This window comes from Podarcis melisellensis (assembly GCF_964234715.1).
Source record: "Podarcis melisellensis genome assembly, chromosome: 7".
NCBI lineage: Eukaryota > Metazoa > Chordata > Lepidosauria > Squamata > Lacertidae > Podarcis > Podarcis melisellensis.
In genome coordinates, this window is record NC_138539.1 from 88,656,086 (window position 1) to 88,683,065 (window position 26,980).

At 41.3% G+C, this 26,980-nt stretch overlaps 1 protein-coding gene across 2 annotated transcripts; it reads left to right on the forward strand.

The window, feature by feature from the left end:
• The first annotated feature begins 274 nt into the window (after positions 1–274).
• SEC23B (SEC23 homolog B, COPII coat complex component) lies at positions 275–26,501 on the forward strand. 2 transcript variants are annotated; one of them, XM_081917791.1, is made up of 20 exons: positions 275–380; positions 2,061–2,296; positions 3,825–3,882; positions 4,651–4,737; positions 4,902–5,138; positions 5,260–5,345; positions 6,166–6,310; positions 6,762–6,920; positions 7,787–7,902; positions 8,265–8,388; positions 8,795–8,875; positions 11,907–11,996; positions 12,503–12,609; positions 12,778–12,931; positions 14,032–14,109; positions 14,345–14,506; positions 15,472–15,558; positions 20,141–20,296; positions 23,686–23,751; positions 25,267–26,501. In XM_081917791.1, the coding sequence occupies exons 2-20, from the start codon at positions 2,076–2,078 to the stop codon at positions 25,354–25,356; spliced, it is 2,304 nt and encodes a 767-aa protein (XP_081773917.1). In that variant the 5' UTR covers positions 275–380; positions 2,061–2,075; the 3' UTR covers positions 25,357–26,501. The 2 variants fall into 2 exon arrangements, with proteins under 2 accessions (XP_081773917.1, XP_081773918.1); XM_081917792.1 differs by lacking the exon at positions 275–380 and adding an exon at positions 569–720.
• Positions 26,502–26,980: the final 479 nt, after the last annotated feature.

Consider the following 26,980-nt stretch of genomic DNA (forward strand, 5'->3'; position numbering starts at 1 on the left):
GGCTAAGCGGCAATGGAATCGAGACCATAGATATAGGAAGGGAGAGAAGCCTGAAAGAAATAGTCCAACAGCAGGACCTTAGAACAAGCTCTCAGCTTTGCTTTGCTTCTGGAGAAAGACACCCCTCTGCCTGTTCGCATGTACACCTAAGTCCAGTCTCTTTTATAGGAAGGGCTTTTGTTTTTTAAAAACCTTTCTCGACTTCGGACGTGGCTCTCCAAGTGGGCGCCGAGCAGAGCTCTTGCCACGTCTCTGGTGCGCGCCGCCTCCGCCTCCGCCATCTTAATTGCGGGCAGCCTGCCGCTGAGGTGTCCTTTCAGCGGTTCCGCCAAACGGGCTGAAAGCGGCGGAAGGGAGAGAAGCGAGGCTGGCGCTGTCAGGTGGGGCGCCGGGGTGAGGGCCTGGCCCTTCGGGGGCTGCGGGGGGGGGGCGGCGCGGCGGGCGCTCCTATCTGCGGGGTCCCTGGGCTCTCGGGGCGGGAGGGACCGGGCAGCGCCGGGCATTTGGGGCCTACGTGTCCTCCTCTCCGACGCGGCAGCCCGTGAGCCTTCAGGCGGGCAGCCCCGCCGTGGCCCCTTCTCCCCGCGCCTAGAAAACTCGCAGGCCATTGCCCCTTCTCCTTGACATGCTAGCTTTCTACGTGCAGAGGGGTTGCGTGTGGAAGAAAGGTGATTTACTCTTGTAAAACACATACAGTGCCTGCTCTCTCAACTAGTAAAGGTAAAAGAACTAGTACACTTAGGGTATATTGAATAACCAAAAAGCTATTTTGGTTAAATTATTGTAATTTGGTTTTGCTTGCTAAGCGAAATGTGTACTGTATAAGCAGTAGTATTTTCTGGGGAAAAAGAGGCCAGAACTCGCTGTGAATGCCTCCCGTGTTTTCTTAGAATGGCAATGGCACCCGCCTGAGACTGATCTTTGGTGAGTTCCAACTGAAACCCCCCCCCGCCCCTGTGTGTAAGATTGCATAAAAATCATTAAAAATGACACTGAAGTACTTTCAGTTATATATTCCACATTCTCTGACATTTTCAGAAAGTAATATTAAGTTTCTGTGGTTTTTCCTGAGCACTTTGTGTTTTTTTTAATCAAAGATAGACTTACCAAGTTAAATGTTGTCCAGTCACAAAAATAACAGTAGATTCAAATTCATCACACCCAAAAGTTCTGTCCTGGGCCCGTTGTTCTTCAACGTCTTCATAAACGACTTGGATGAAAGAATTGACAGGATGCTCATCAAATTTGCAGATGACACCAAACTGGGAGGGGTAGCTAATGTCGCAGACGACAGAATCAGAATTCAACATGACCCTATCAGATTGGAGAACTGGGCACAAGCTAACAAAATGAATTTCAATAGGGACAAATGTAAGGTTCTGCACTTGGGCAGATGCATAAATATAAGCTGGGGGACATCTGGTTTACTAGCAGTACGTGTGAAAAGGATCTAGGGGTCTTGGTGGACCACAAGCTTAACATGAGTCAACAGTGTGATGCAGCAGCAAAAACACCATTCTAGGCTGCATCAAGAGAAGTCTAGTGTCCAGATCAAGGGAAGTAATAGTCCCACGCCATTCTGCCTTACTCAGACCACACCTGGAATCCTGTGTCCAATTCTGAGCACCACAATTTAAGCTGGATGTTGACAAGCTGGAAGGTGTGCAGAGGAGGGCAACCAAGATGATCCAGGGTCTGGAAAGTAAGCCTTATGAGGAATTGTTGAAGGAGCTGAGTATGTTTAGTCTGGAAAAGAGGAGACTGAGAGGAGATACGATAGCCATCTTCAAATATCTTAAGGGCTGTCACATGGAGGAGGGAGCATGCTTGTTTTCTTCTGCTCTGGAGGGTAGGATGCGAACCAATGGCTTCAAGTTGCAAGACAGGAGATTCCGACTAAACATTTGGGTATAAGAGTAAGAGCTGTTTGGCAGTGGAACAGACTCCTACAAGAGGTGGTGGGCTCTCCTTCCTTGGAGGTTTTTAAGCAGAGGTCAAATTGCTACTATGGATCTATGGCTCCGAATAGTTGTGAACAAATTTGTTGTCTGTCTTTGCAGAAACATTGCTATTCTATGGCGACTTACCTGGAGTTTATTCAGCAAAATGAAGAGCGTGATGGGGTGCGTTTCAGCTGGAACATATGGCCCTCCAGCCGACTGGAGGCCACAAGAATGGTTGTCCCACTGGCCTGTCTACTGACTCCTTTGAAAGAAAGATTAGACCTGCCGCCTGTCCAGTATGAGCCAGTATTATGCAGCAGACCAACTTGCAAAACTGTCCTTAATCCACTTTGGTATGACTTTCTTTAACATCTATTGTTTCAGTGGAGCCATATTTTGTTAGTGATCTTATTCTGCAAAGCTCAAGACTGCACATTTTTCTTAGAGTAAAGGAAGCCCTAAATTGGAGTTTTGTAATTTAAACATACAGTATAGCAGATTCTTCCATGTCCTATCGGCAAGCCTGTGTGATACATTAAGATTGTATCATGATCCATTAATGTTAAAACTGGGTTGGCATACCCAAAGTATATTAAGAGAAGGGAGAATATTATTTTGGGTCAGAGGCATTGCTCCCAGTATTGAGGGGACCCAGCGTCGCACACCTGTGAAGTCACAGGTGTGGCGCACATTGCGTGCATGTGACATCATACACACAACGCGTGTGCATCATCGGGAGGATGTTGAGCATGGAGCCCAGAGCCTTGTGGCTTCAGTGGCTGGTGGCTCCTCCTGAGTGGTGGACACTGATTCTGCTCCACGCTCGGCCTCTCCCGCTCCTCAACATTTGGGGGCTCAGACCCCTGCCAACAAATATTGAGAGGGCCGAAGAGAACTCTGTGCCTAGGAGTTGGTGCCTCTGTTTCCGATGCAAACCTTAGTCATTCAAGCAAGTAAGCCCTGCAGTATGCATGAGAAGTGTCAAAACTTAGAAACCAGACACACTATCCTAGGCAACACAATTGCACCAGGTAGATATTTGGGCCATTGTGTTGTAGTTAGAGCTCTAGATTGAAAAGCTTGGAACCTCAGTATTTTTTATATAAATTTAATAAGCCTAATACAGATACACAGTTAGCTGTGGTTTCATAATTGGATTATAGGACTGAGTGTGTTTTTTCTCTGTCCTTTTCTTGTTTGTAAATTGCTTCCCCACAAAAAGTCTGGCTTTTGCGTTTATGTGTGAAGTAAACCCTGATCACAAGTAACATTGAATCTAGCTAGAGAGGATTGGGAAAGAATCCATGCATGGGAGGCAAGAGAAGCAGAAGCACAATCCTGTCACACACACACAAAACCTAAACACTGACTGATTGTATGTATGGCATTGGAGTCACAAGGATGCCATTTATTTTCTAAGACAAAGCAAATGTAAGGAAACAGGTCTGGCAGAAATTACTCTTGTCCAAAGGCTAACAGGTTAAATGAAAGGGCAAACAGCAAGCCTGAAAAAGTGTCCCACTCCAGGGAGGGACACACAGATGCCTTGATACTTGCTAGTCAAAATAGCTCTCCTTGTTGAGGAACCACTTGCTGAAAAAATGTACATTTGCCTAATTGGCAGTAATTGAAAGTACTCTTATTGGCTACTAGCAACTGAAATGAAGAGATTAAAGTTGGCTTTTATGAGGTAATGCCAGTAGTAGGAATTTTCTCTTAATATCATTAGTTTTGTTATGTCATATGTTTACCTTGAGGCTATGTATCAAAGACCTAATACCAATTATTTGAGAGAGAAATGGAGCACCCTGACATATATTTCCTTAAAGCACAAGTTTGATATATCACAAGGATTTTAACAACTTTATTTCTTTTTTACAGTCAGGTTGATTACCGAGCCAAGCTTTGGGCTTGTAACTTCTGCTTTCAGCGAAACCAGGTGGGTTACATCTTCGCTAACTTAACTCTCCCATTTGCCCAGATCAGTACACCTTTTTAATGTGTACTGCGAATGTACAACTTTGACCAGTGACATTGACAAAAATGCTGCATAAAAACTTTTAGTTTCTGTTTTTGAGCTGTCATCAGTATTTGCCATGCATTTGGTTGTCTTTATGAACCAGGTGCATCATCATATGTTGCCTTTATTAGTCAAGTGACAGTGGCTCAATTCAGACATAGCACCAAATTCTGGTTCATAGTTTAGAATCATAGTTTAGAACCTTAACTGAAGCTTGAGCTTCTAAACCTACAATAGGAAAACTGTGTTTTAGAGGTGCTTGACTGCTTTCATTTTCCAGCTGCTCAGCACACTGGGCTCAAGAAGCGTTCATCTCCAATAGTCAATTCATACATCATGCCAGACCAGGAGTTTGCACAAACCATAATTTGCAAACACATTCCAAATCATGTCAGTCAGATGTCCTGTTAAACCATACATACGTTTGGTGTTAATAATGATTTGGTGTGATGCCAGAATTGAGTTTGTAAGTTACCTTGACCAACCACTGGAGCTAGTTTGCAAATCCTGTAGCCTGATTTCCAGTTTAATCAGAAATTCATCCCAAATTGGCAGCTGTCATTTTTGTAGAATGTGTAATTAAATTCTCATTTTTTATTGAAATATAATTGCTTGTATATACGTTGCATTACAAGTGAGCTTTGACATATTTTGATGTATGTCCTAATCTTTGGTGTGTTTCTCCAGTTTCCTCCAGCATATGCAGGGATATCTGAAGTGAATCAACCAGCAGAGCTTATGCCACAGTTTTCCACAATTGAATATATAGTTCAGGTAATCCTTTGTACGCTGTGTTTGAAACTCCACTGTGTTTACTTTAGTATCTATTTGACAGTAATCTTAAAGTGTTTAGACTATGGCTTTCTGTAAGGAAAAAAGGAAGTATTCTATTGTATATACTTCTATGTGGTAAATAAATGTTTTTCCTCCCACACAAGCGTGGTCCTCAGACACCCCTGATCTTTCTTTATGTGGTGGACACGTGTTTGGAAGAGGAGGACTTGCAAGCTTTGAAGGAGTCCCTACAGATGTCTCTGAGTTTGCTGCCTCCTGATGCTCTTGTGGGGTTGATAACTTTCGGCAGAATGGTACAGGTTCATGAACTGAGCTGTGAAGGCATTTCCAAAAGTTATGTTTTCAGAGGCACTAAGGATCTAACTTCAAAACAAATACAGGTATGCTTTGCTTTAACTTTCTTATAAAAACCCCTAACCCAACCTTGTCTGCCCCTCAAAAATTATTTTAAAGTGCAGTCTTCTGGGTTCCTCCAATTCTGATATGTGTTTTGATTGTCAGGATATGTTGGGTCTTACAAGGCCTGCAGCACCTGTTCAGCAAGGAAGACCTCATCAGCCTCAGGAACAACCTCTTATTTCAAGCAGGTATATAGTTTTGCAAAGCAAACTGTATTTAAAAGGATGTAGTTGATTGGCTTGCATGGAACTTCTAAAGATCCTTGTCTCTATAGATTCCTTTGCATGGATCAAATTTGTCTATTTTTGGCTATTTTGAAGCAGCTGCTTTTATTATATATTTAGGAGAGAAGTGGCATTTACAGAATCTTAGAATTGTAGAGTTGGGAGGTACTATGAGGGTCATCTAGTCCAGTCCCCTGCAGTGCCCAATGTGGGGCTCAAACCCCCAACCCTGAGATTGAGAGTCTTATGCTCCACTGACTGAGCTATGATGGGCAAAGCTATGGTCAAAATAGCTTTTAGCAATTTTATCCAGTTTGCATCTTCAGTTTGAAAAGATGGGAAATCACCATATGAAATGTTATATTAAAGTACGATCAATAATTCAACACTTTGAGGGCATATGGATTCATTTGAAAACGATACCTGATTCATATATTGTGGTGCAGTTGGGTGTGTCTCCCCTCCCCCCCAATCATGTGGAATTTTATATGTTGTTATATGCTGTTGTGTTCTCATGCTGATCCCCTTGGGGTCCTCCAGCAAACAGAGATATTGTTGCATGAGCTTTCATAGGCTAGAGCAGGTGTGGATGTAAAAGTGATCTTGTATGTTATGTCTGGGTTGATATGCACAGTTTGTATCCTGTAGTGCCCAGCTTGCTTCTGCTTGTATTTACTGATATTTGAGTAGTAAGATAGGAATGCAAGTAGCCTGAGAACTTTATACATCAAGTTTGTTCTCTGTAAAATAAAACACAGTGTACTTTTATTCTGAACTTCTGTAGATTTTTGCAGCCTGTTCACAAAATTGACATGAACCTGACAGATCTCCTAGGGCAACTGCAAAGGGACCCATGGCCAGTAACTCAGGGAAAGCGACCCCTGCGATCCACTGGAGTAGCTTTGTCGATTGCTGTTGGATTACTGGAGGTATCTTTGTTATGCTGGTGGAGGAAGGAAGTGAAAATTATATACTGCATTCAGTATCTGAAACTTGCATTGTTGAACGTGCCTAAATTAAAAAAAAAAAGCCATATGGTGTTCCTTCAATACTGCTTTGGAAATGAGATATTTTAGAATTGCTTATAGTGATATATGAAAAGTAATAACTTGCGATTGCTATCTGACAATGATGTGTTGAAAGTGCATCCTTTCTGTATGCAATACTTTCTTCACCATTTTAATATAAGGCTGGAAAAGTGATAAAAGAGCATGAGCAGTCCTTATTCTTCCTAATGAAAATGTCATGCTCAATGGATTTCTTTTTTTCTTAATAAAATAACTAAAATCCCCAGTGTGGTTGATGTATACTGTACTGCCTTTGCAGAATACATTGCCTGCTGATATTTCATGTGTGTTTTCTTCTCTTCTCATCTCCAAGGGAACATTTCCAAATACTGGGGCCAGAATAATGTTGTTTACAGGAGGTCCACCAACTCAAGGGCCAGGCATGGTGGTGGGAGATGAGCTGAAAACTCCCATCCGTTCCTGGCATGATATAGAGAAAGACAATGCCCGGTTTATGAAAAAAGCTATGAAGGTAAGAGTTGGTCTCTGCTTTAAACTCTCTCTGTGTTAGGGGTCTGCTGGATTCTGGCTTGCCAGCAAAATATGTAGTTTCAGGAGCTTTTCTGAATGGAATGGAATGAACATTCTGAACAGAATAGAAATCTTCACCTTGGGTTCTAACAGTTTAAGTCAGATGCATGCTTTTTCGAATAATCTTCTAAATCGTTTTTAATGCAAGCTGAAGTGGCTAAAATCTCTAATAAAGGTCCTGGATGAAAATTTTTCATATGTCTGTTGTACCAGCTGCTCCTTTTTAGACCATGATTTTTGCTGCTTTCTCTTCCCCCTAGTTGTTTTCGCTAAGACTGTAGTTTTCAGTCCTGCCTCAATGGTTGTTTCACAAATTTTAGTACTTGGGGGTAATCAGTTGCGCCCAAACAAAAGTAATTAGGGGTAACTGACCTCCAGGTTTGCTATGCCACATGCAGCTCGCTTGGTTAGAGTGTGGTGTTGCAGGTTTGATCTCCATAAGGGACGGCTGCATATTCCTGCATTGCAGGGGTTGGACTAGATTCCTGCATTGCAGGGGCACCTTCCAACTCCATGAATTTATGTACTAACATATGCATGCTCATATTCATGTAGAGCTTTGGAACTCAGTAGTTGTTACATTTCAGTTTGACACCCATGGTTTAATGGGCTTGGCACTCTGAATCCCATGCTATTGTTTACCTGTTGAATTTGGACAACTTTTTGTTGGACTGCATATTCCATCAAATTCCCGATGGGAGTTGTGGTCCAGCAGCAGCTGGAGGACACCCTGTTGCTCTAGGATTATAATATTTAATCATATTGGTAACAAAATACATCTTCAAAATGTTTGTTATGTTTTCTTAGCACTATGAGACATTGGCTAATCGCGCAGCTACCAATGGACACTGCATTGATATTTATGCCTGTGCTCTTGATCAGACTGGACTTCTGGAGATGAAATGTTGTGCAAATCTTACTGGGTATGTTCTCAGTCCTCAACGGGAGGGTGTGCCTTTCTCTGTTTTCACATCATAGAGAAGGGATAAATTTCTGGATTGGTCCACAGTCTCTTTAGATGACTAGGAGGGACAGGTTTTCAGTCTAGGGTTTTTTGAGTGGGAGAACAGAAATAATCACAGTTATTTACTTCAGCCATTATCATGTATATAAATCCAATTTCTGGGTTCCTCTTCTTTTGCATACTATAGTATTACACTCAATTGTAACTAAGGCCACAAACCTATATACTTAAGTTTGAATTCAGTAGGAGACTGAGAAGGATGGTTGGTTTATGTTTTGTAACCCAGCAGCAGTATTTCACTGTAACACATTCTTTTCTCAGGGGTCATATGGCGATGGGTGACTCCTTCAACACCTCTCTTTTCAAGCAGACTTTCCAGAGAGTGTTTAACAAAGATCCCAGTGGAGCATTCCAAATGGCTTTTGGGGCCTCTTTAGAAGTGAAGGTGAGTGTGGCAGACACCAACTGTATTTTGAAGTTGCAGGACAGTTTGTTAGGTATTACTGCTACACTCTCCTAACTTTGGAGGAATTGATAATATAGTTGCCAACTTCAGTCAAGATCCCTTATTCACAGTGGGGTGGTGTACAACATTTTCACATAATAGTGGGTAATGGCCCTACATAACAGAGAGGTTCTCTGTATCTTGACATTGTCTTGTTTTATTCAGTTTTTTCCTCAAAATTCCACTTTCTCATTCTGTACTTTGCAGAATTCACAATTTGAAAACAAGGAGTGTTGTGGGGAGGATTTATCAGGCTGTGGTCAGGGTGGCTGCTCAGGGGACTTCAAGGGACCCAGTGGACAATTGTTATGACTTTAGGATTACTTCAACCTTCTTTTCACTTTAGACCTCTAGGGAGCTGAAGATTGGTGGAGCAATTGGACCATGTGTATCCCTAAACGCAAAAGGGCCCTGTGTTTCTGAAAATGTAAGTGTGTGTATGGTTACTGTTTGTTTAAGTTATTTAGATGGTGTGTCAATGACACAAATGCTATCATACATAACATAAAATGGAGTTTAGCATCTCAGTTTTTAGTGAGTGGTTATCTTATAGGTACAACAGAAAATGATGTAGAGAGTTGGGGATTTGTCCGCCTTTTTGTTGCTGTGAGTAGCAGAGTTGAAATCAGGGCTGCTATGTGGATTGATCTTGTTCCGTATGAAGAAGGCTTTCATTGAAAGGATGTAGGATGTTCAGCTGCTAAGCAGGTTCTTGGCATCCAATTCTAAGGGTGGGAGAACCCCCCCAAACTGCAGCCTGCCACATTACACCTTGGATTTTTGCTTCAGGGATAATAATAATAATAATAATAATAATAATAATAATAATAATAATAATAAAAAAATAATTTTTATTATTAATTAATAATAGCCAAGACCGGGCTCAGGGTGGCTAACAACCAATAATAAAAACAAGTTGATTGAAATACAACTTAAAAAACAAGATTAAAATACAACATTAAAACATTAAAATGCAGCCTCATCACAGGAGGAGAAAGGAAAAAGGAAAGGGGGGGAGGGAATCAATTTGATTTCAAGCCAAAGGCCAGGTGGAACAACTCTGTCTTACAGGCCCTGCGGAAAGAAATCAGATCCTGCAGGGCCCTGGTCTCATGAGACAAAGCATTCCACCAGGCTGGAGCCAGTGTTGAAAAGGCCCTGGCTCTGGTTGAGGCTAATCTGACTTCCTTAGGGCCCGGGACCTCTAGGGTGTTGCTATTTATCGACCTTAAGGTCCTCCGTGGGGCAGACCGGGAGAGGCGGTCCTGTAGGTACGAGGGTCCTAGGAGCATGTGGGTGATACCTACTTTTGCTTTTTTTCAGGAATGTGCTGTGTGTGTGTGTGTGTTGTTCCTCTTTTCCAGAAGGGAAAAGTATGTTTATGTTGCCTCAGATTTGAGAGCTGAGGAGTTCCCTTATAAAATTAGGTGTGTTGACTGGTTTTTTGCATAAGTTCATTGAAAAGAGTTGGCTGATTTCTTTATCAGTTTTTTTTATTATTTTGCACTTTCCTTCATGTGGTGTTTTAATACTACATTGTGTGTTTGTTGCCAATACTCTACATTTGTTACCCAGTATGATTTATCTTATTCTTTAGGACAGGGATGAAGAGCCTCCAGCCTGCAGGTCTTCCCATTTGACCCACAGGTTCATTTCAGCCAAGCCATACCCACCAGTCCTACATCTGACATCATATATGAAGTCAGGTGTGGAGCAGGTAGATGGCCTGTCTCAGCCAATGAGGACATCCAGGCACTTACAATCAGTTGATTATTGAATCTTGAGAAGCTCTTTTCAAAGAACTGGGCAAGCTAGTGCTTTGAAACGGGCTTCTGAAGGCCCCTATAGGCAAAACAGGTCACCTGACATCATGTTCCACCTACCTGTTAGATGGGAGCCGCTGACTGATCTTACCCAATTTCGCACTGCTGCTTTTGGAGGTCAGGCAGGAAATGGAGACTGTTGAATGCAGTGCCACAATTTGTCAGCTTTCAAGGTTTTTAGCTGTGGCAATTGGAATAAGATCCACTATTTGACTATTGATTCAAAACCCTAAAATGTACCGTATTTTTTGCCCCATAAGGCGCACCGGCCCATAGGACGCACCTAGTTTTTTTGGGGGAGAAATAAAGAAAAAAAATTATTTCCCCCCCTAGGGCTGTTCCCCGAGCTTGCAGGCTTCTCCCCGCCGCCAGCCTCCAAACCAGGTCGGGGGACAGCGGCATGGCGGCATTCCGCCTCCCCGCTGTCCCCCGAGCTTGTGGGGCTGGCTGTGGGGCTCTCCAGGCTTCAGCGAAAGCCTGCATTCGCCCCATAGGGTGCACACACATTTCCCCTTCATTTTTGGAGGGGAAAAAGTGTGTCCTTTAGGGCGAAAAATACGGTATTTTATATAATTGACTTTTTATTTCTATTCTTTGTATATCGTACTGTTGTTATATTACTATGGCCAATGGCTGACGTAAATAATGATTCATTCATTCACTCACTCATTCTAAGGGACAGCCTTCTCCTTGCCTCCGGCTTGTGCAAGGTGGAAATGGGGCTGGGACTCCCTTAGACTTCTCTGTTGAGAGGTGTGGGTGTGCGCCCCTTAATAGAGAAGTTTAAAGGTGCCCCCAACTCACCTCTGTCGCAAGCCAGAGATAGGGTGGGGGTTCTGTTAGACACACACACCCCTGCCACCTTGCCAGGGCAGCAGCACTTTAGCGTGCTTGCCTCACCTGCCACCACCTTGGCACAGGAGTCGGGCAGACTACCCCTTTCTCCCTGGAGAAAGTGCCTGTGCAAGGTGGAGGCAGCCTCTCAGAGGGAGCCTGGCAGGCTCCTTGCACCCAGGAGGAAAGGCAGAACCCTCCCTCCCAGTGAAGTCAGCTAGGCGGTGCAGAGTCTTCTTAATGCTGCTGCCGGGCCCAGCTCCGCAAGGCACGGATAAGGTGGCTTGCCCACTGGCTGAGAAGCACACAGAAGCACCACATCCCTCTGGCTCATGTGTCAACAGGAGGGCTGTGGGGCTTGCTCAGCAACACGCAGTCAGCCAGGCAGAGGGAATCTCTCACATCTGCCTGGCTGGCTGCTTGTTTGCCTCCACGCAAGCAAGTTGGATGGGCAGCAGGTCTCTTTTCTCCTGAATGATCCACTGGGAGGAAAGAGATTGGCCACCCCTCTTGCTCGCGAGGAGGCAAACACACAAGCCAGAGAAGCATTGGGGCTCCCTCAGCTGGAGGGCTTTGGGGGGAGCCTTCTGTAAGTGGGGAGAAGATGATTTAGCAGGCTGTCTTATGCTGAAATGGGAAGTTGGTACCATGTGAGAATGATGGGGGGGAGGTGTTTGCGGGTAAACAGTCCAAGCAAATGCATTTCTACTCATAAGCAAGCCCTACTGAATTCATTGGGGTTAAACTGGCAGATGAATCTGCAAGATCAGAGTAGATCTGAATATTTGGATTCTCTTATAGGAACTTGGGATTGGTGGCACATGCCAGTGGAAGATTTGTAGCCTTGACCCCACCACAACTCTAGCCATTTATTTTGAAGTAGTAAACCAGGTGAGCCCGCCTATTTATTTATTTGCCTTTAACGTTGTATGTACATTATGAAACATTTTTTACTGTGCTATTCAAGTCAAGCAAATTATCCATCCAGAAATTATAGCTGCTCTTTTTGAGCAATGCTTCAAGTTTAAGAAAGTATGATTCCAAGCTGCATCCTTATTTTCTTTGCGTGGGGGTTGCCACCACCCTGTTCTAACTATTTCTCATAATGTATTTAATTAGACTTGATTAAGCTGCAATCCTAAGCACTGACTAGAAGTAAGTTTCATTGAGCTCAGTGAGTTTTACTTCTGAATAAACATTCATAACATTACACTGGCAGTCTGTTTCTCATTAGTTTGGCCTGCACAATAATGTTGTTGTTTTTTGGTGGCTCTAAGAAACTGTTGATTTTGAGTATGCCATACTGCTTTTATTTTGTTTTCATTTTGTAACTGCATGATGTTTTCAACCTGCCCTTAAAATATCCTAAAGGAAACTTCTGTTTGTCTGGTTTTCAGCACAATGCTCCAATACCTCAGGGTGGCAGAGGGGCTGTTCAGTTTGTTACACATTATCAGCATTCCAGCACACAGAGGCGCATTCGTGTGACTACAGTTGCTAGAAAGTGAGAACAACTTGGTGATATTTGGCTGTGTATTGGCTTCATGTTTATATTGTTTAGATTGTGTTGCTGCTTCATACAGGGTGCATACATTTTCAGGAATTTGGGAGGGAGTTTGGTGTGTCCTTTAATCTTCAAAAATCTATGTGTACCAGTTGTTGCTGTTTTTAGTTGGGCAGATGCACAGAGTCAGCTGCAGCACATAGAAGCTGCATTTGACCAAGAAGCAGCTGCTGTCCTGATGGCTCGACTCGGTGTCTATAGAGCTGAATCAGAGGAAGGGCCTGATGTCCTACGATGGCTGGATAGGCAGCTAATCAGACTTGTGAGTATAATTAATTGTAAGCCTGTGTAATCTTAGGACTCAATTATTGTTTAAGCTGATTGGACTGCATTCTGCTGGAAATGTTTCAGATTGTGGGGGTTTTTAAAGCCCAGCTGGTATGAAACAAAATTTGAATAATCCATTCCAAATCCATTGGCTAAATCTAAAACATTGGGCTAGTTCAAACAATTCTGAACTCTATTTTAACATTACAAGAGCAAGCCTACACAACTCACAGGCCTGCATATTCCCCTCACCTCTTTTCCTCTGGCATGGCCACAAAGAGAGCAAAAGAAATGGCCTTTCCCTTTAAACTATTCAGCATTTCCTATTACATCTGAACTCAGTGATAAATCGGTACGTGTAAAGTAAACTTTGATCAATGAACAAGCCAGGATTTTAAACCATGGTATGGTCTTGGCTTATATGAACTAATCATAGTTTAAACTAACCCAAGTTCCCCCAACTTCTGATCTTAACAAGCTTCAAACCATTGTTTAACATCCTGGCTTGTCCAAAACTAGTAACCAAAATTTTCTGATTCAAAGGAAACAAGAAAGTGTGGTTAACTGGAGATTTCTTGACTTAATTGTGGCTCTCACAAAGGGAAGAGCAAAGGGGCACTGAGTACAGGCAAAATGCTTGTTCATATCTTGCCTTGCTAGCTGAGATGGTAGTTCAAAGCCAGGCCACTAAGTAAAATTCTCAGGTGTCTAAATTGAGCTTGTGTGTTTTGTTATTGTAGAATGAGTGACAGTTTCCAGGAGTGAGCAGAAAAGCATGGATGGGGAACCTGTGGCCCTCCAGATGTTATTGGATTCTAGCTATCACCAGCCCCAGCAACATCTGGAGGGCCACAGGTTTCCCACTCCTGGTGTTATGCAGTTGATGTGATATAAACACTTGATTATCTAAGGATCAGTTTCTCCATTAGTAATTTTAAACTAAACTGCTTTACTAAATCCATCTGTGTCAAATTTTATTCTATTATGTGATGAAATAAACATGCTTTTTCAAATTTCTTGGTAATTTCTTGTTATGTTATGTTACATTAAACTGTTTAAAACATTTAAGGTTTTATTACTATATATCTCCAACAGTGTCAAAAGTTTGGCCAATACAACAAAGATGATCCAAATTCTTTCAGATTGTCTGATTCATTCTCTTTGTATCCCCAGGTAAGAGGATATTTTTTGGAACTTTAAAAAAATTAGAACAATTGATAGGAGATAACAGTGGGGTTCCAAGACTCTTATGATGATTAAACAAATTCTTAAAACAATGATGTGTTTGTGTGACATTCACTGACTTAATTCAGAGAGATGAATGCAAACAAAGAGGAGGAAATGTTATGGTAGTAGTTTTGATTGGTATTCTCCTGAAAATCTCTACCATTTTCTGTGTCCCATGTAGTTCATGTTCCATTTGCGGCGATCTCCATTTCTTCAAGTGTTCAATAACAGCCCAGATGAATCTTCCTATTACCGTCATAACTTTGCCAGACAGGATCTGACTCAGTCTCTCATCATGATCCAGCCTATACTCTATTCTTATTCATTTTATGGACCACCTGAGGTGATTTGCTTTTGTTCAGACCAAAGTTATAGTAGATACTTCTGTATATTTTGGGACACATGTTAAGCTAGGAGTAATGACCCCAAAATATCAAAATGTTTGTTTTTAGAATCTTACTGTGTGTATATTTTGGTGAAAATGTGCATCCTGAATTGTTAGAAGATCTAAAATATTTGTTCTCTGTTCTTAGTTACTGAAGAATAAAAACTCTAATGAAATGAAATCTGTGTTATAGTATTTAAAAGGCAGGGTGAGGAATTTGCGTCCCTCAAATAGTGGGGTACAGAGGTTTTGATATCTACTAACAGTTGATAAGTGTACTGATGTTATATATCTTGATTTGAGTAGAAGATACCAGCATAATATTGAGAAGTACCGCATTTTTCGCTCCATAAAACACACTTTTTCCCTCCTAAAAAGTAAGGGGAAATGTTTGTGCATCTTATGGAGCGAATGCAGGCGGGAGGCTCTGCTCAGCACTCCCTTTAAAGAGCCGTGTGGAGCGTGTGTGTAGCTCCTGGGGGCTTTTCCCCGAGGAGGGAGAAGGGCAGTCCCTCCTCCCTCCTCGGGGAAAAGCCTGCAAGCGCTGCATATACGCTCCACACAGCTCATGAAAGGGAGCGCTGAGCAGAGCCTGGGATGCATAGAGGCTGTGCTCAGCACCCCCTTTAAAGAATATTTTTTCCTTGCACTCCTTCTCAAAAAACCATGTGCGTATTATGGTCAGGTGCGTCTTATGGAGCGAAAAATACGGTAGCTATTAATATTTGGTAGAAGTAAAAGATGCTATGTTAAAAAATATGTATTTGATTTCCTCTTTGGGTGCAGGGAAGTTATTTGAGAATCTGCCTATTTTATGTTTAGTTTTGTTGTTTGAAAGTTGAGGTTTTACAAAAGCTATATTCCACTTCACTTTTGTAATAAGATTAATGTGATTATTTTTTTCCCTTTTCTTCTGCTTCTAGCCTGTACTTTTGGATAGCAGCAGCATTCTTGCCGATAGGATCCTCCTGATGGATTCTTTTTTCCAGATCGTTATCTACCTTGGTGAGGTAATGTGCTGATAACCTTTTGTTGAAACTGAATGCTTCCTGTGAGGTGCTAAAAAGTTTAACAAGCTCCTGAAAATATATTGTCTATTTTATTATCTTTTATGTACAGTCGTACCTTGGTTTTTGAACAGCTTAGTTCTTGAACGTTTTGGCTCCTGAATGCCGCAAACCCAGAAGTGACTATTCTGGTTTGCGAACTATTTTTGAAAGCTGAACGTCCAACGGGGCTTCTGTAGCTTCCAATTGGCTGCAGGAGCTTCCTACAGCCAATCAGAAGCCACACTTTGGTTTCTGAATGTTTTGGAAGTTGAATGGACTTCCAGAATGGATTTCATTTCATTTCCAAGGTACGACTTTATTGGATAATTATTCTGGGATCCATATTCTTGTTTGTTTTCCCAGATACTCTTGCCTTGTGCCTTTATAATTTGGTGAGTAGGGTGTGTGTTTATTTATTTATTTATTTTTTATTTTTTATAATATTTATTAAAATTTTCCAGAATGAAAAGGAAAGATAGAAAGAAAAGACAGATATAGTTTGCGCTTAGTTTCAATAACATCTTTCCCGGACTTCCCCCCCCCCCCTCTTGTATCCCACTTCCCTTTAATTGATTCCACAAATTCTTACCCAAATTTAAAAACCTTATTTGTAATTTTAAATAACACATTTGTTCCAAATTTAATTTAATTTATCTTGTTATCCTTAATTAACCATTTCTCCCTATGTTTTATATAATTCCCTAAGATCGACCCCATTTCCCTTCCACGAATTCCCTTATTTTCAAACAACAAACAGTAAAAAAGAAAAAAAAAAGAAAAAAAAGAAATATAAAATTTTACAGCCTTTGGGTTCCAAATCTCCCCCCCCCCTTTTCCCCGGTTCCGATCCCCAAAGTTCATCCAGTTGTCTCCTGCCAGCCTGGTGCATCCACATCTATGTCTCAGCTCCACTTTGCCGTCTTTTAATTGTTTTTAATTTCAGAAAGTCCAATCTCAAAGAAACTCTCCCAAATGCTCCACCTTCAAATTTAGTCCAGCTCTCATTCCTTAGGTTGCTTTTTTCCTGTTCTGCTGCAGAAACCTTCTAATTCAGAAACTTCTTGTTCTCCACAGAGGCTTTTGTTATTCAGGAACATAACTTGCGTCAAGTCCCTTCCTTTCTTCAATAGATAAAATCCATTGTCTCCTTTAGTATAGAAACTTCTGTAGACAAAATAATGCTTCGTTTTTGCAGCTTTCCCAAGAGATAACAAATCCTGTTCAAATTCATAGTATTTTTCCATTTGCAACTACTGTTGCAATGTCCCATCCTCCCTCTAGAGGGAATTTAGTAACTTAATTTCTTTCAAAGTCAGACCCAAAAATCTAATAACTTGTTGCCTTTATTTCCAATAGTTTATGTCCAAATTGTAACAAACCAGCAAAGCCATCGTAACAAAGTTCTCTTTTATTTCCCTGCTTTGACAGCTACTTTGACAGCTGTCAAAGTTTCTGTGTCTCTTCGCCAGCCTCTCATAGCGGTTCGTTCCCGGTTCCAGGGTGGGTTGCAATTTAGTTCCACAAATCAATCTTCTCCTCCAGCACAAAATTGTAATTTCCCTTCGTAAAGTTAAAAATTTTTCCAAATAAGGAAGTTCATATCTCGATCTTAGTTGTCACATCCTTGCGTTAAACCGTCTACAACAAGGGGGGGGCGGACTTCCTTTTTGCACCCCCCCGCTTGCTCCAAATTCATAGGTCAAATTTGCCTTTTTAAGTCCGATAATTTTACTCACGGGTTCTTTTTAGTCCAAATCCGAAATTTCCAAAGAAGAAGTCGTTGCTCTCCACCGAATGGCGTGCGGCTTCGCTGGGCAGGGGAAGCAGTGGACTCATAGCACCACACACACCCCCGTCACCCGCTCTGGAGCCTTTAAAAAGGCTCCTTCACGGGTCGGGGGGGTGCAAACGGTGCCCGCCGAGTCACCAAGTCCATGGGCATCTCCGCCCATGGTTTTTGAGGGTCCCCGCGTTGCCGGCGCGGCAAGACCCAACCCCTACCCAGCAGACTCCCTCCGGAGCTCGGAGAGAGTCCGCCATTCGGCGATGGCGCCGGCCCGGAGGTCCCGGGGTGTGTGTTTAATCAATGTTTTTGGCTTAGGCATAATGCCAAACCACAGTTAAAGCAGGCCTTTATGAAAAGGAAATATGTTCTATAGCAGTGGTTAGCCAAGTACTGTGGACCTCCTGTTTTTCTTTTTTCTTTTTAAAATTTTTAAATTAATTTTTCATTAATAACAGTCCATTGGAGGCCACACTAATACAATACCAAATCATAATGCAATCAAAAGAGCCAATTAATCAGTCCTGAATTCAATGTTTTTGGATGACTTCCCGTGTTCCAGCTATCAGGAGCTGAAGTTATTCCTTGGTCCTGCTCCAATTCTCTTATAGTCCAAATACCACAATTCCGATCTTAATCCGTTGTTTTAGCAGCCACTGGTGTGATGACTTTTGTTCATATTTAACAAATCCATATCCATTAAGTTGCAGAGGGAATTTATATCTTGTATTTTTGTGTGTGAAATATTTGTTTACGTTCTTCTTTTCCTTTGTCTTGTAATCAATCCTCTTCAACATTGCCCCTCCTTCGAGGACTTATTTCTTATTACGCCACAGTTTCTCCATTTTGCCTCTCCAAAACTGAAAGCACTCCAGCGTCCAGCCGTGACTCCTGGCTTACTTCCAGCATTTGTCTCCTTTGAACTGTTCCAACCTTCTAACAAGCTGGTGTCTTGCCAAAACCATAATAAATCAGAATTAGAGCCCTCTTTAGTAGGCAATGTCACGAGTCATCACAGTATTTCACACAGTCTATTCTTTCAAGTACTCTGTAAAGAAAATAATAAGTTCTTGTTGAATCCCTCTTGCATTCCATATATAGTTATAATCCATTAATAATTTCATTCCATTAGTAATTAATTGATTCTTCTTCAGTGAAGCCTTGTCGAATCATAGCCCAGCAAATATAATGTAAATATACCGTATTTTTCGCACCATAGGGCGCACCCAGTTTTTTTGGGGGGAAATAAAGGGGGGGAAATTATTTTCCCCCGCAGGCGCGATGCTGGGACGGGGAAGCTCGAGCTTCCCCCGACCCCAGCCCCCAAACAGGCAAGTGTCCGCAAGCTGTTGGAGCGCTCCTGCTTCTTGCTGAGAGGTCCGCGAAGCCTGGACGCGCTGAGCTCAGCGCGCGCAGGCTTCAGCATGCAGGCAACTCTCCGCAAGCAGCGGGAGCCCAGCGCTGTCCCCCGAGTTTGCGGGGCTGGCGACGGGGAGGAGCAGGCTTCTCCCCCCGCCAGCCTTCTAGCCAAGTCGGGGGACAGCGGGAAGGGTGCGCTGCGCCTCTCCCGCTGTCTCCCGAGTTTGCGGGGCTGGCGACGGGGAGGAGCAGGCTTCTCCCCCCGCCAGCCTTCTAGCCAAGTCGGGGGACAGCGGGAAGGGTGCGCTGCGCCTCTCCCGCTGTCTCCCGAGTTTGCGGGGCTGGGGACTGGGAAGAGCAGGCTTCTCCCCCCACCAGCCTTCTAACCAAGTTGGGGGACAGCGGGATGGCGGCCTTCCGCCTCCCCGCTGTCCCCCGAGCTTGTGGGGCTGGCGGTGGGGCTCTCCTGAAGCCTGGAGAGCGAGAGGGGTCGGTGCGCACAGACCCCTCTTGCTCTCCAGGCTTCAGCGAAAGCCTGCATTCGCACCATAGGATGCACACACATTTCCCCTTCGTTTTTGGAGGGGAAAAATTACGTCCTATGGTGCGAAAAATACGGTAATGTAAAAAGAGAACAAAGGCTCCCCTTCACTTACATAGCGTTCCAATTACGATGAGAGTCCTCTCCAGATCAAAGCCTTGGCACTCAGTGGCTGATTCATTTAGCAAGTTATCTTTCTCCTTCATCCAGAACACGTCTGTTTAAGTCCAAATTCAGATCCATCTTAAAAGAAACAGAAGTACCTCTGCTCATGGCGACTGCATTGGGGAGTTTCCAATATGTGCAGTGCTATGCACTCTGCATCCCTGCCCCCACATTCCACCGGAGCAAGAGGCAGTTATTGGATGATCCGCGAGTGAAAGCTCCCCCCTCCCCCGACCCTGGTGTGGGTCTTGCAAGGATAATTACTCCCAGATTATCCTTAATTAACTGCACGGCTGGCATCCACTATTGTGGGATCCATTGTTCGCCATGGCGGCTGCATCGAAAGTGGACCTCCTGTTTTTCAAAAGTCAAGCCATGGACCCCCTACTTTTGCAAATGTTGATATCTTTGTGGTAGTTTTTGTTACGTGAATGGTGCCACCATACTCTCCAACATGTCCCATTGCAAAACTGGGATGTGGCACTTCTGGATCGTGCTCCCATGTGAATGATGTGGGCCTGGGACTGCACAGGGCCCCATTCCAAACATCTTGCTTCTCCTTTATGTCTGAACAAGGTGAGATGAAGATTCTGCACTAACACAAATCATAGATTACGAAGCAAAAACAGGCTTGTCCGTCAGTACCTAATAATAAAAGTTGAAATACTTTAATCCCTCATTCTCTTTCCTTTCAGACTATTGCCCAGTGGCGTAAAGCTGGCTATCAAGATATGCCTGAATATGAAAACTTCAAGCACTTACTGCAAGCTCCACTGGATGATGCTCAAGAAATTCTGCAGACAAGATTCCCAATGCCACGTTACATTAACACGGAGCATGGAAGCAGTCAGGTAAGGCAGAGCATTACAAAGGTGTGTGATGGAACTTAACAGAAATATATGTAGAAGTGGATTTTGAATGGGTCCCGATACATAGTGTTTATTTAGAGTCTGAAAGCATTTTGTTTTATCTTCAGCCATATTAATAAGTGTGTACCACAGCCACACTATAAAATGTATGTTTCTTTCTTGCACTAAAGGTTACTGTACTGGTCATACTGTACTGTACTTAGGATGTCAACTCCTGGGAGTTACTTGTTTTGATACAGTTTGTACCTCTTGCTCATCTGTTGATTCTCTCAGGCTGTTCTGTTGATTATTTTAAGATTCCTCCAGGAACCTTAGAAGACTGATTCTATACAGCTATCCTGTAGTGTAGGCTAGTACAGTGGTATCTCTGGTTGCGAACGGGATCCGTTCCGGAGGCCTGTTCGCAATATGAAAAGAGTGCAACCCACAGCGGCGCATCTGCGCACGCGCAGGTTGCAATTCGCTGCTTCTGCGCATTCGCGTGGTGTCATTTTTGCGCTTCTGCGCATGCGCGAGTGGTGAAACCTGGAAGTAACCCTTTCCGGTACTTCCGGGTTGCCGCGGGACATAACCTGAAAGAACGTAACATGAAGCGGATGTAACATGAGGTATGACTGTATCAAAGCTGAAGACCTGCCCAAGGCCACCCAGTCTGCTTCATAGCTTAATAAGGAATTGACTATGCATTCCCCTATGCTTAAATAGAGCCTCTGCATCTTCTGAATAATAATAATAATAATTTATTATTTGTACCCTGCCCATCTGGTTGGGTTTCCCCAGCCACTCTGGGCGGCTTCCAACAAAGATAAAAGATACACTGAAATGTCACATATTAAAAACTTCCCTGAACAGGGCTGCCTTCAAATGTCTTCTGAATAATAATAATTTATTCATTTAGTACCAGACGTTTACATTCTACTATCTTATAGTTGGGCTTTCCTCTCCACATAAAATCATAGAGTTTGAAGGGACCATGGTGGTCATCTAGTCCAACCCTCCGCAATGCAGGAATCTTTATTATTATTTAGTTTTTTATTCATACTTTTCAAATTTATACATTTCATTAGTTTTACAATCAATTTAACATTCCAAAATTTGACTTCCCCCTCTTTCTGTGGTTCCTTAAATGTATTTTTTAATATCTTCTGTGTATCCAAATTCATTTAACTTACTCTTTTAATTATCTACTATAAATATATACTCTTATAAATCTGCAGGTTATTACAGTAATCCTGCTAATGTCTTTATCTGTCTACAATTTATCTGTAAATATTCAATAAACCATTTCCATTCTTTTATAAAAAGTTTGTTATCTTGATTTCTTATTCTTCTGGTAAGTTTCACCATTTCTGTATATTCCATAAGTTTTTGTAGCCATTCTTCCTTTACTGGGGCTTCTGCATTTTGGGGCAAGTAACATTCTTGCTGCTGTAGTAGCATACATAAATAAATTTCTATACAATTTAGGTAGTTCTGTCCCTATAATTCCCAAAAGAAACGCTTCTGGGGTTTTTAAATAAAAGTTATTTTGAACATCTTTTTCAATTCACTATATAACATTCCCCAGTAAGCTTTAACCTTACTACAATACCACCACATATGATAAAAAGAACCTTCTTTCTCTTTAAATTTCCAACATTTGTTTGATTTAAATTTATACATTCTTGCCATTTTGGTATTAGATATCAACGATATATAATTTTCACATAATTTTCTCTTAAACCATAGCATGCTGTAAATTTTATATCCAAATTCCACAATTGTTCCCATGCTTCTATATCTATGATCAATATCTGTGCGCAGCGTATCTCTGAGGATTTTGCTTGCTCATCCTTTGTCTCCCATTCCAATGTTTTATACATTTTAGACAACACTTTTACATTACACTCCAATCTTTTTAAAATACTTTATTCAGATGATGACATTGTAACCGTGTTGTTAATTTCCCAGATAATTCTTTAAATTCATTTAATTTATACTCTCCTCGCTCGTTTTAATAAATTTCTATAAGTTGTCCACACTTCTACCATATTCTTTTTCTTTACCACTATAGCTTCCAGAAGTGAGAGCCAAAATGGTCTTCTTACCTCTAATAAACTTTATCCCATACGCTGTACAAATTTTTCATAATTATATGGTTTGTAAATCCTTTATGAACTTTCACCTTTTAGTACCATAAATAAGGGTGCCACCCAAAAATATTATCATGACCTTCTAAGTCTAAAATATGTGAATTCTCTAATGTCATCCATTCCTTCAACCAACAAAGGCAAGATGCCTCATAATGTAATCTCATATGCCAGATATGCAATGCAGGAATCTTTGCCCAATGTGGGACTTGAATCCACAACCCTGAGATCAAGAGTCTCATGTCCTACCTGACTGAGCTATCCAGTGTTGAGGTTAAATAAAATAACAGGTATTCTTATCCTGTGAACTTCTACATTTTTCATTGGGATATACCAGTAATTTATTTTAAGGTTTCTGTCCAAACATGGGTGTACAGAGCCCTCAATGTAACACACAATCAATCAATCAACATAAATATCTATTGGATGATCCAAAAACACAAGCTCATCAGTAAGTTGTACCCTGCCCACTGCAACAGGGAATCTCAGAGTAAACAGCTGGGCTGGCTTGGTGTGCTGCTTTGTAATGTGCGTAAGATGCTTGGGAGTTTCTCTTAGCTCGAAAGGCAGCCATTAGCTTGCTTTTTCAGTAAGCAGGCTGCTGCCTTTTGAGCTAATAGAAACTCCCAAACATCTTGAGCACATTACAGTCATCTATAGTTGAAGGCATGTATCATTTTAACTCTGATTTCATACTTGAGAGATGTCATCGCCCAAACAAATGTGTATTACTTCTTTCTAATCATTTACTTGAAATATGCCAGTAACCATTTGAACTATTAAAATCAGCAGACTAGTTTTTTGTAGTGGCAGAATTCTTCCTTCCTTCCAAGTTCCTCTTCTGTGAAAGTTCCCTGTTTTTTATTTATCTTGAGCTGAGAAGAGCAGTATACAGTGGTACCTTGGGTTACATAAGCTTCAGGTTACATACGCTTCAGGTTACAGACTCCGCTAACCCAGAAATAGTACCTTGGGTTAAGAACTTTACTTCAGGATGAGAACAGAAATCGTGCGGCTGCAGCGCAGCAGCAGTGGGAGGCCCCATTAGCTAAAGTGGTGCTTCAGGTTAAGAACAGTTTCAGGTCAAGAACGGACCTCCGGAACGAATTAAGTACGTAACCAGAGGTACCACTGTACATGCAATCACTTGACAAATTCACGTGGACATTTAGGATATAGTGATAAGCTTGAGATTTCATTTTGTATTATGTCTAACCAACTTTCTCTTTTTGGCTTTTATAGGCACGCTTTCTCTTGTCTAAAGTGAATCCATCGCAGACTCATAATAATCTCTATGCATGGGGACAAGTAAGTAATGAAATACCTACTCCTGTGTTTAAAGTGTATATTTTTATTCTGTATATGTATTCACAGTTTAATTTACTATATCGAAATTAGGGAGTAGGGATGTGGGCATTGTTTTTGGTATTCAGGAGGCTTGGTTTTCATCCCCTTTCATCCAGTCTTCCAGGTGCTGTGGGACAGCCAATATGCTGTAAGAAGTGTGACATTAAAATACACAAATTGGAACTAGGATATTCTGCAGTGTTTTGAGGGGGCGGGAATCAAATATAGTGTACATCAGTCATGAGGAACCTGTGGTCCTCTAGATGATAACACTCCAGCTTAAATCATCATTGGCTATTGGACATACTATTGGGGCTAATGGGGTTGGAGTCAAGTAGATCTACAGTTAGTTCTGTTGAATTTGTTGGCACTTACTTCCAAGTAAAAATGTTTAGTATCAGTGTGTAAGTATTAAGGCCAGAAGTGGACCCTTTCAGAATGGTAGATGATGATAGTATATAGGGGTACCAATTGGCTTTCTTAGGACTAAAGCTCACCCCGTCACGGGGATTCAAATCGCTGATCGGCAAGTCCTAGGCTCCATGGTTTAACCCACAGCACCACCTGCGTCCCATCCTTTGGACTATAATGTAACTTAAATAGAAAACTTTCTTTAGAAAGATTTTTCCTGCAAAAACATTTTATTTTAAAAAATCTGATTTATTTTTTTTAATCATTTTTAAATTTTAAAAAAATTCAATTTAAATTTTAAAAATCAGATTTACATTTGTTTTAAAAAATCACTGATTTTTATCCATCCTGGTGCATTCATACCATCCATTCTGCTTACCATCAGTGTGTACATACTTGCAACAGAATTATATTGAATACATCTGCAGTGGATTCTAGTTGACAAAAGCTTACGCCGTAATTAATGTAATCTTTAAGTTGCTGCAAAATTTAGTCTGTGTTGTAGCAAAACAGCAAACATAGCTAACATTCCAGAAAAATTTAGTTAAGTCTGTCTAGTACAGTGTTTTTCAACCTTTTTTGGGCAAAGGCACACTTGTTTCATGAAAAAAATCAAGAGGCACACCATCATTAGAAAATGTTAAAAAATTTAACTCTGTGCCTATATTGACTATATATAAAGTAATTCTCTTGAATAGGAATCAAATAAACACAAAGAAAGTATTTTATAATTACTTTATTATGAAATAGTAAGTAAACAGAAATATGAAAAATTATAAAATACTTTATTTTTAAATCTTTCGAATTTTTCAATTTTTCCCACGGCACACCAGGCAACATCTCGCGGCACACTAGTGTGCCGTGGAACAGTGGTTAAAAAACACTGGTCTAGTATAAGGCCTGTGAGAAATTAGAATAAAAATTGTAACATAGATTAGTAGAGCTAAATTAGATAGTTTTGTATTCTATGGTGAATTGCACTTAATCTGTCCAGTTACCACCATCCCTGCCCCCACTGGTTACATTAGTTTGGTTTTGGTGTTAAAATGTAACTTCTTTTTCCAGGAATCTGGTGCTCCAATCCTAACAGATGATGTTAGTCTGCAGGTATTCATGGATCATCTGAAGAAACTGGCTGTTTCAAGTGCATCATAATTTTGACCTGCTGAAGAAATCTCAAAAAATCATTGAACTAAGTGAATCATGCTACTGATTACAACCTGCCAAGAAACTGATAACATTCCTACCCCTCTCTTCAATTGATTTTTCTTATTGATTCTACATAACAAAGATGTGAGGGAGTTTTTTTATTTTAGAGTTAACTTATTTGTATTCCTTTCGTTTGTGTTCTGCCAATTCTACCTTTTCCTTCATGTCATTATTACAAAATGATGAATTATCTCACCTGTTGTCCCTGTAACTCACTTTTTTTTACTTGTACTTAAAAATAGTAATAACAATAATTGAGGAAGGTATTGATGCTTGGCGCTGTCACTAGCTAACTTCTTAATTGCCTGGTTTGCATAAATGCAGTTAAACTTTGGCATGAGCATGTTAAAAGGAACTGAATAGAAGTTCTAAACAGTTTTACTTAAGAAACACCCAACATTTCCAAATTGGTATTAAGATTTTTTTCTGCTTTTATGAGCTGTTTAGTGTAGCTGTAAATTTCAAATCTGGGCACATACTCTGGATACTGTATAAGGGGCCAATAGCTTCTGGGGAAAAGCCCCTGTTCTTACTTTACCTTTGAAAATATATCTTACCCACAAGAGTATTGCCTACAATTAAGTAGGCAATGCAGTGAATTAGGAGGCTATAAGGGGAAGGAAGGGCTACCTGGAGCTGCTTTAGACTTGAGAAAGTCTAGTTTGAAACTGTCTACTAGAACTGGCAACAGCCCTCAAGCCTTGTGGTCGTGCCATGAAGGATGTCAGGCATTGACTCATGTGTACAATCCCTGAGCTGTGCCCCCAAAATCAAAGGGAATTCACCTGTGCCATTCTATAGTTGTGGATGTAGTCTTTACCTTTTCTAACTGGTGGAGTGGGCTGAGGTGCTACTGAAGCCCTGGCTTGAGAGGCTGATGATGTTAGCTGTTGGCTGGTGAGGGAGAAAAGAGGAAGAGTTGTTTCATTATGAACATTTAGCTGTTCAGCCTTCTTATTCTCTTGATCTTTCAATGTGAGTCAACTTAGTATTTCTTGAGACATTGTGACAGCTCCTGATATTTTTAACCTTTTTCTATTGTGAACCACAGTAATAATACTAAATCTATTAAATCCCTGATAAATTGCTTATTTCTTTCTGTAAGGTGTCATTTTTATTTGTGTGTTCAGCGTATTTGGTTACATGATATATCTGAATCAACTATAATAAGGCACAGAGTTTTCCACGGGGAGCTAAGAAAGCTTAGTTGTATGAACAGGAAGATAAAGAATGTGAGTATTATGTGCCAAAAATAGCAGTAAATTTACAGGCAGCATCTGACTTTGCTATTGGTCTGTTTTCACAGGATAGAAGAAAAAAATGCCATTGAGCTTTTCTTGCTATATTTTGGGTCAAATGTGTAGTGCAGGACAGAACACAAACAGGAAGATGAATATGCATTTTTGCTATTGTAGTTTTGTGATTTAAGTATGCACTTGCCTGTTCGTTACCAGAATGGAAGCTGCATCTCCTATTTTAATTTTTTTTTTAAATAAATTTTTATTGATTTTAAGAACATAAAGAATAACAACATAACCAAGAAAAGAAAAAGAAAAAACATACAAACAAA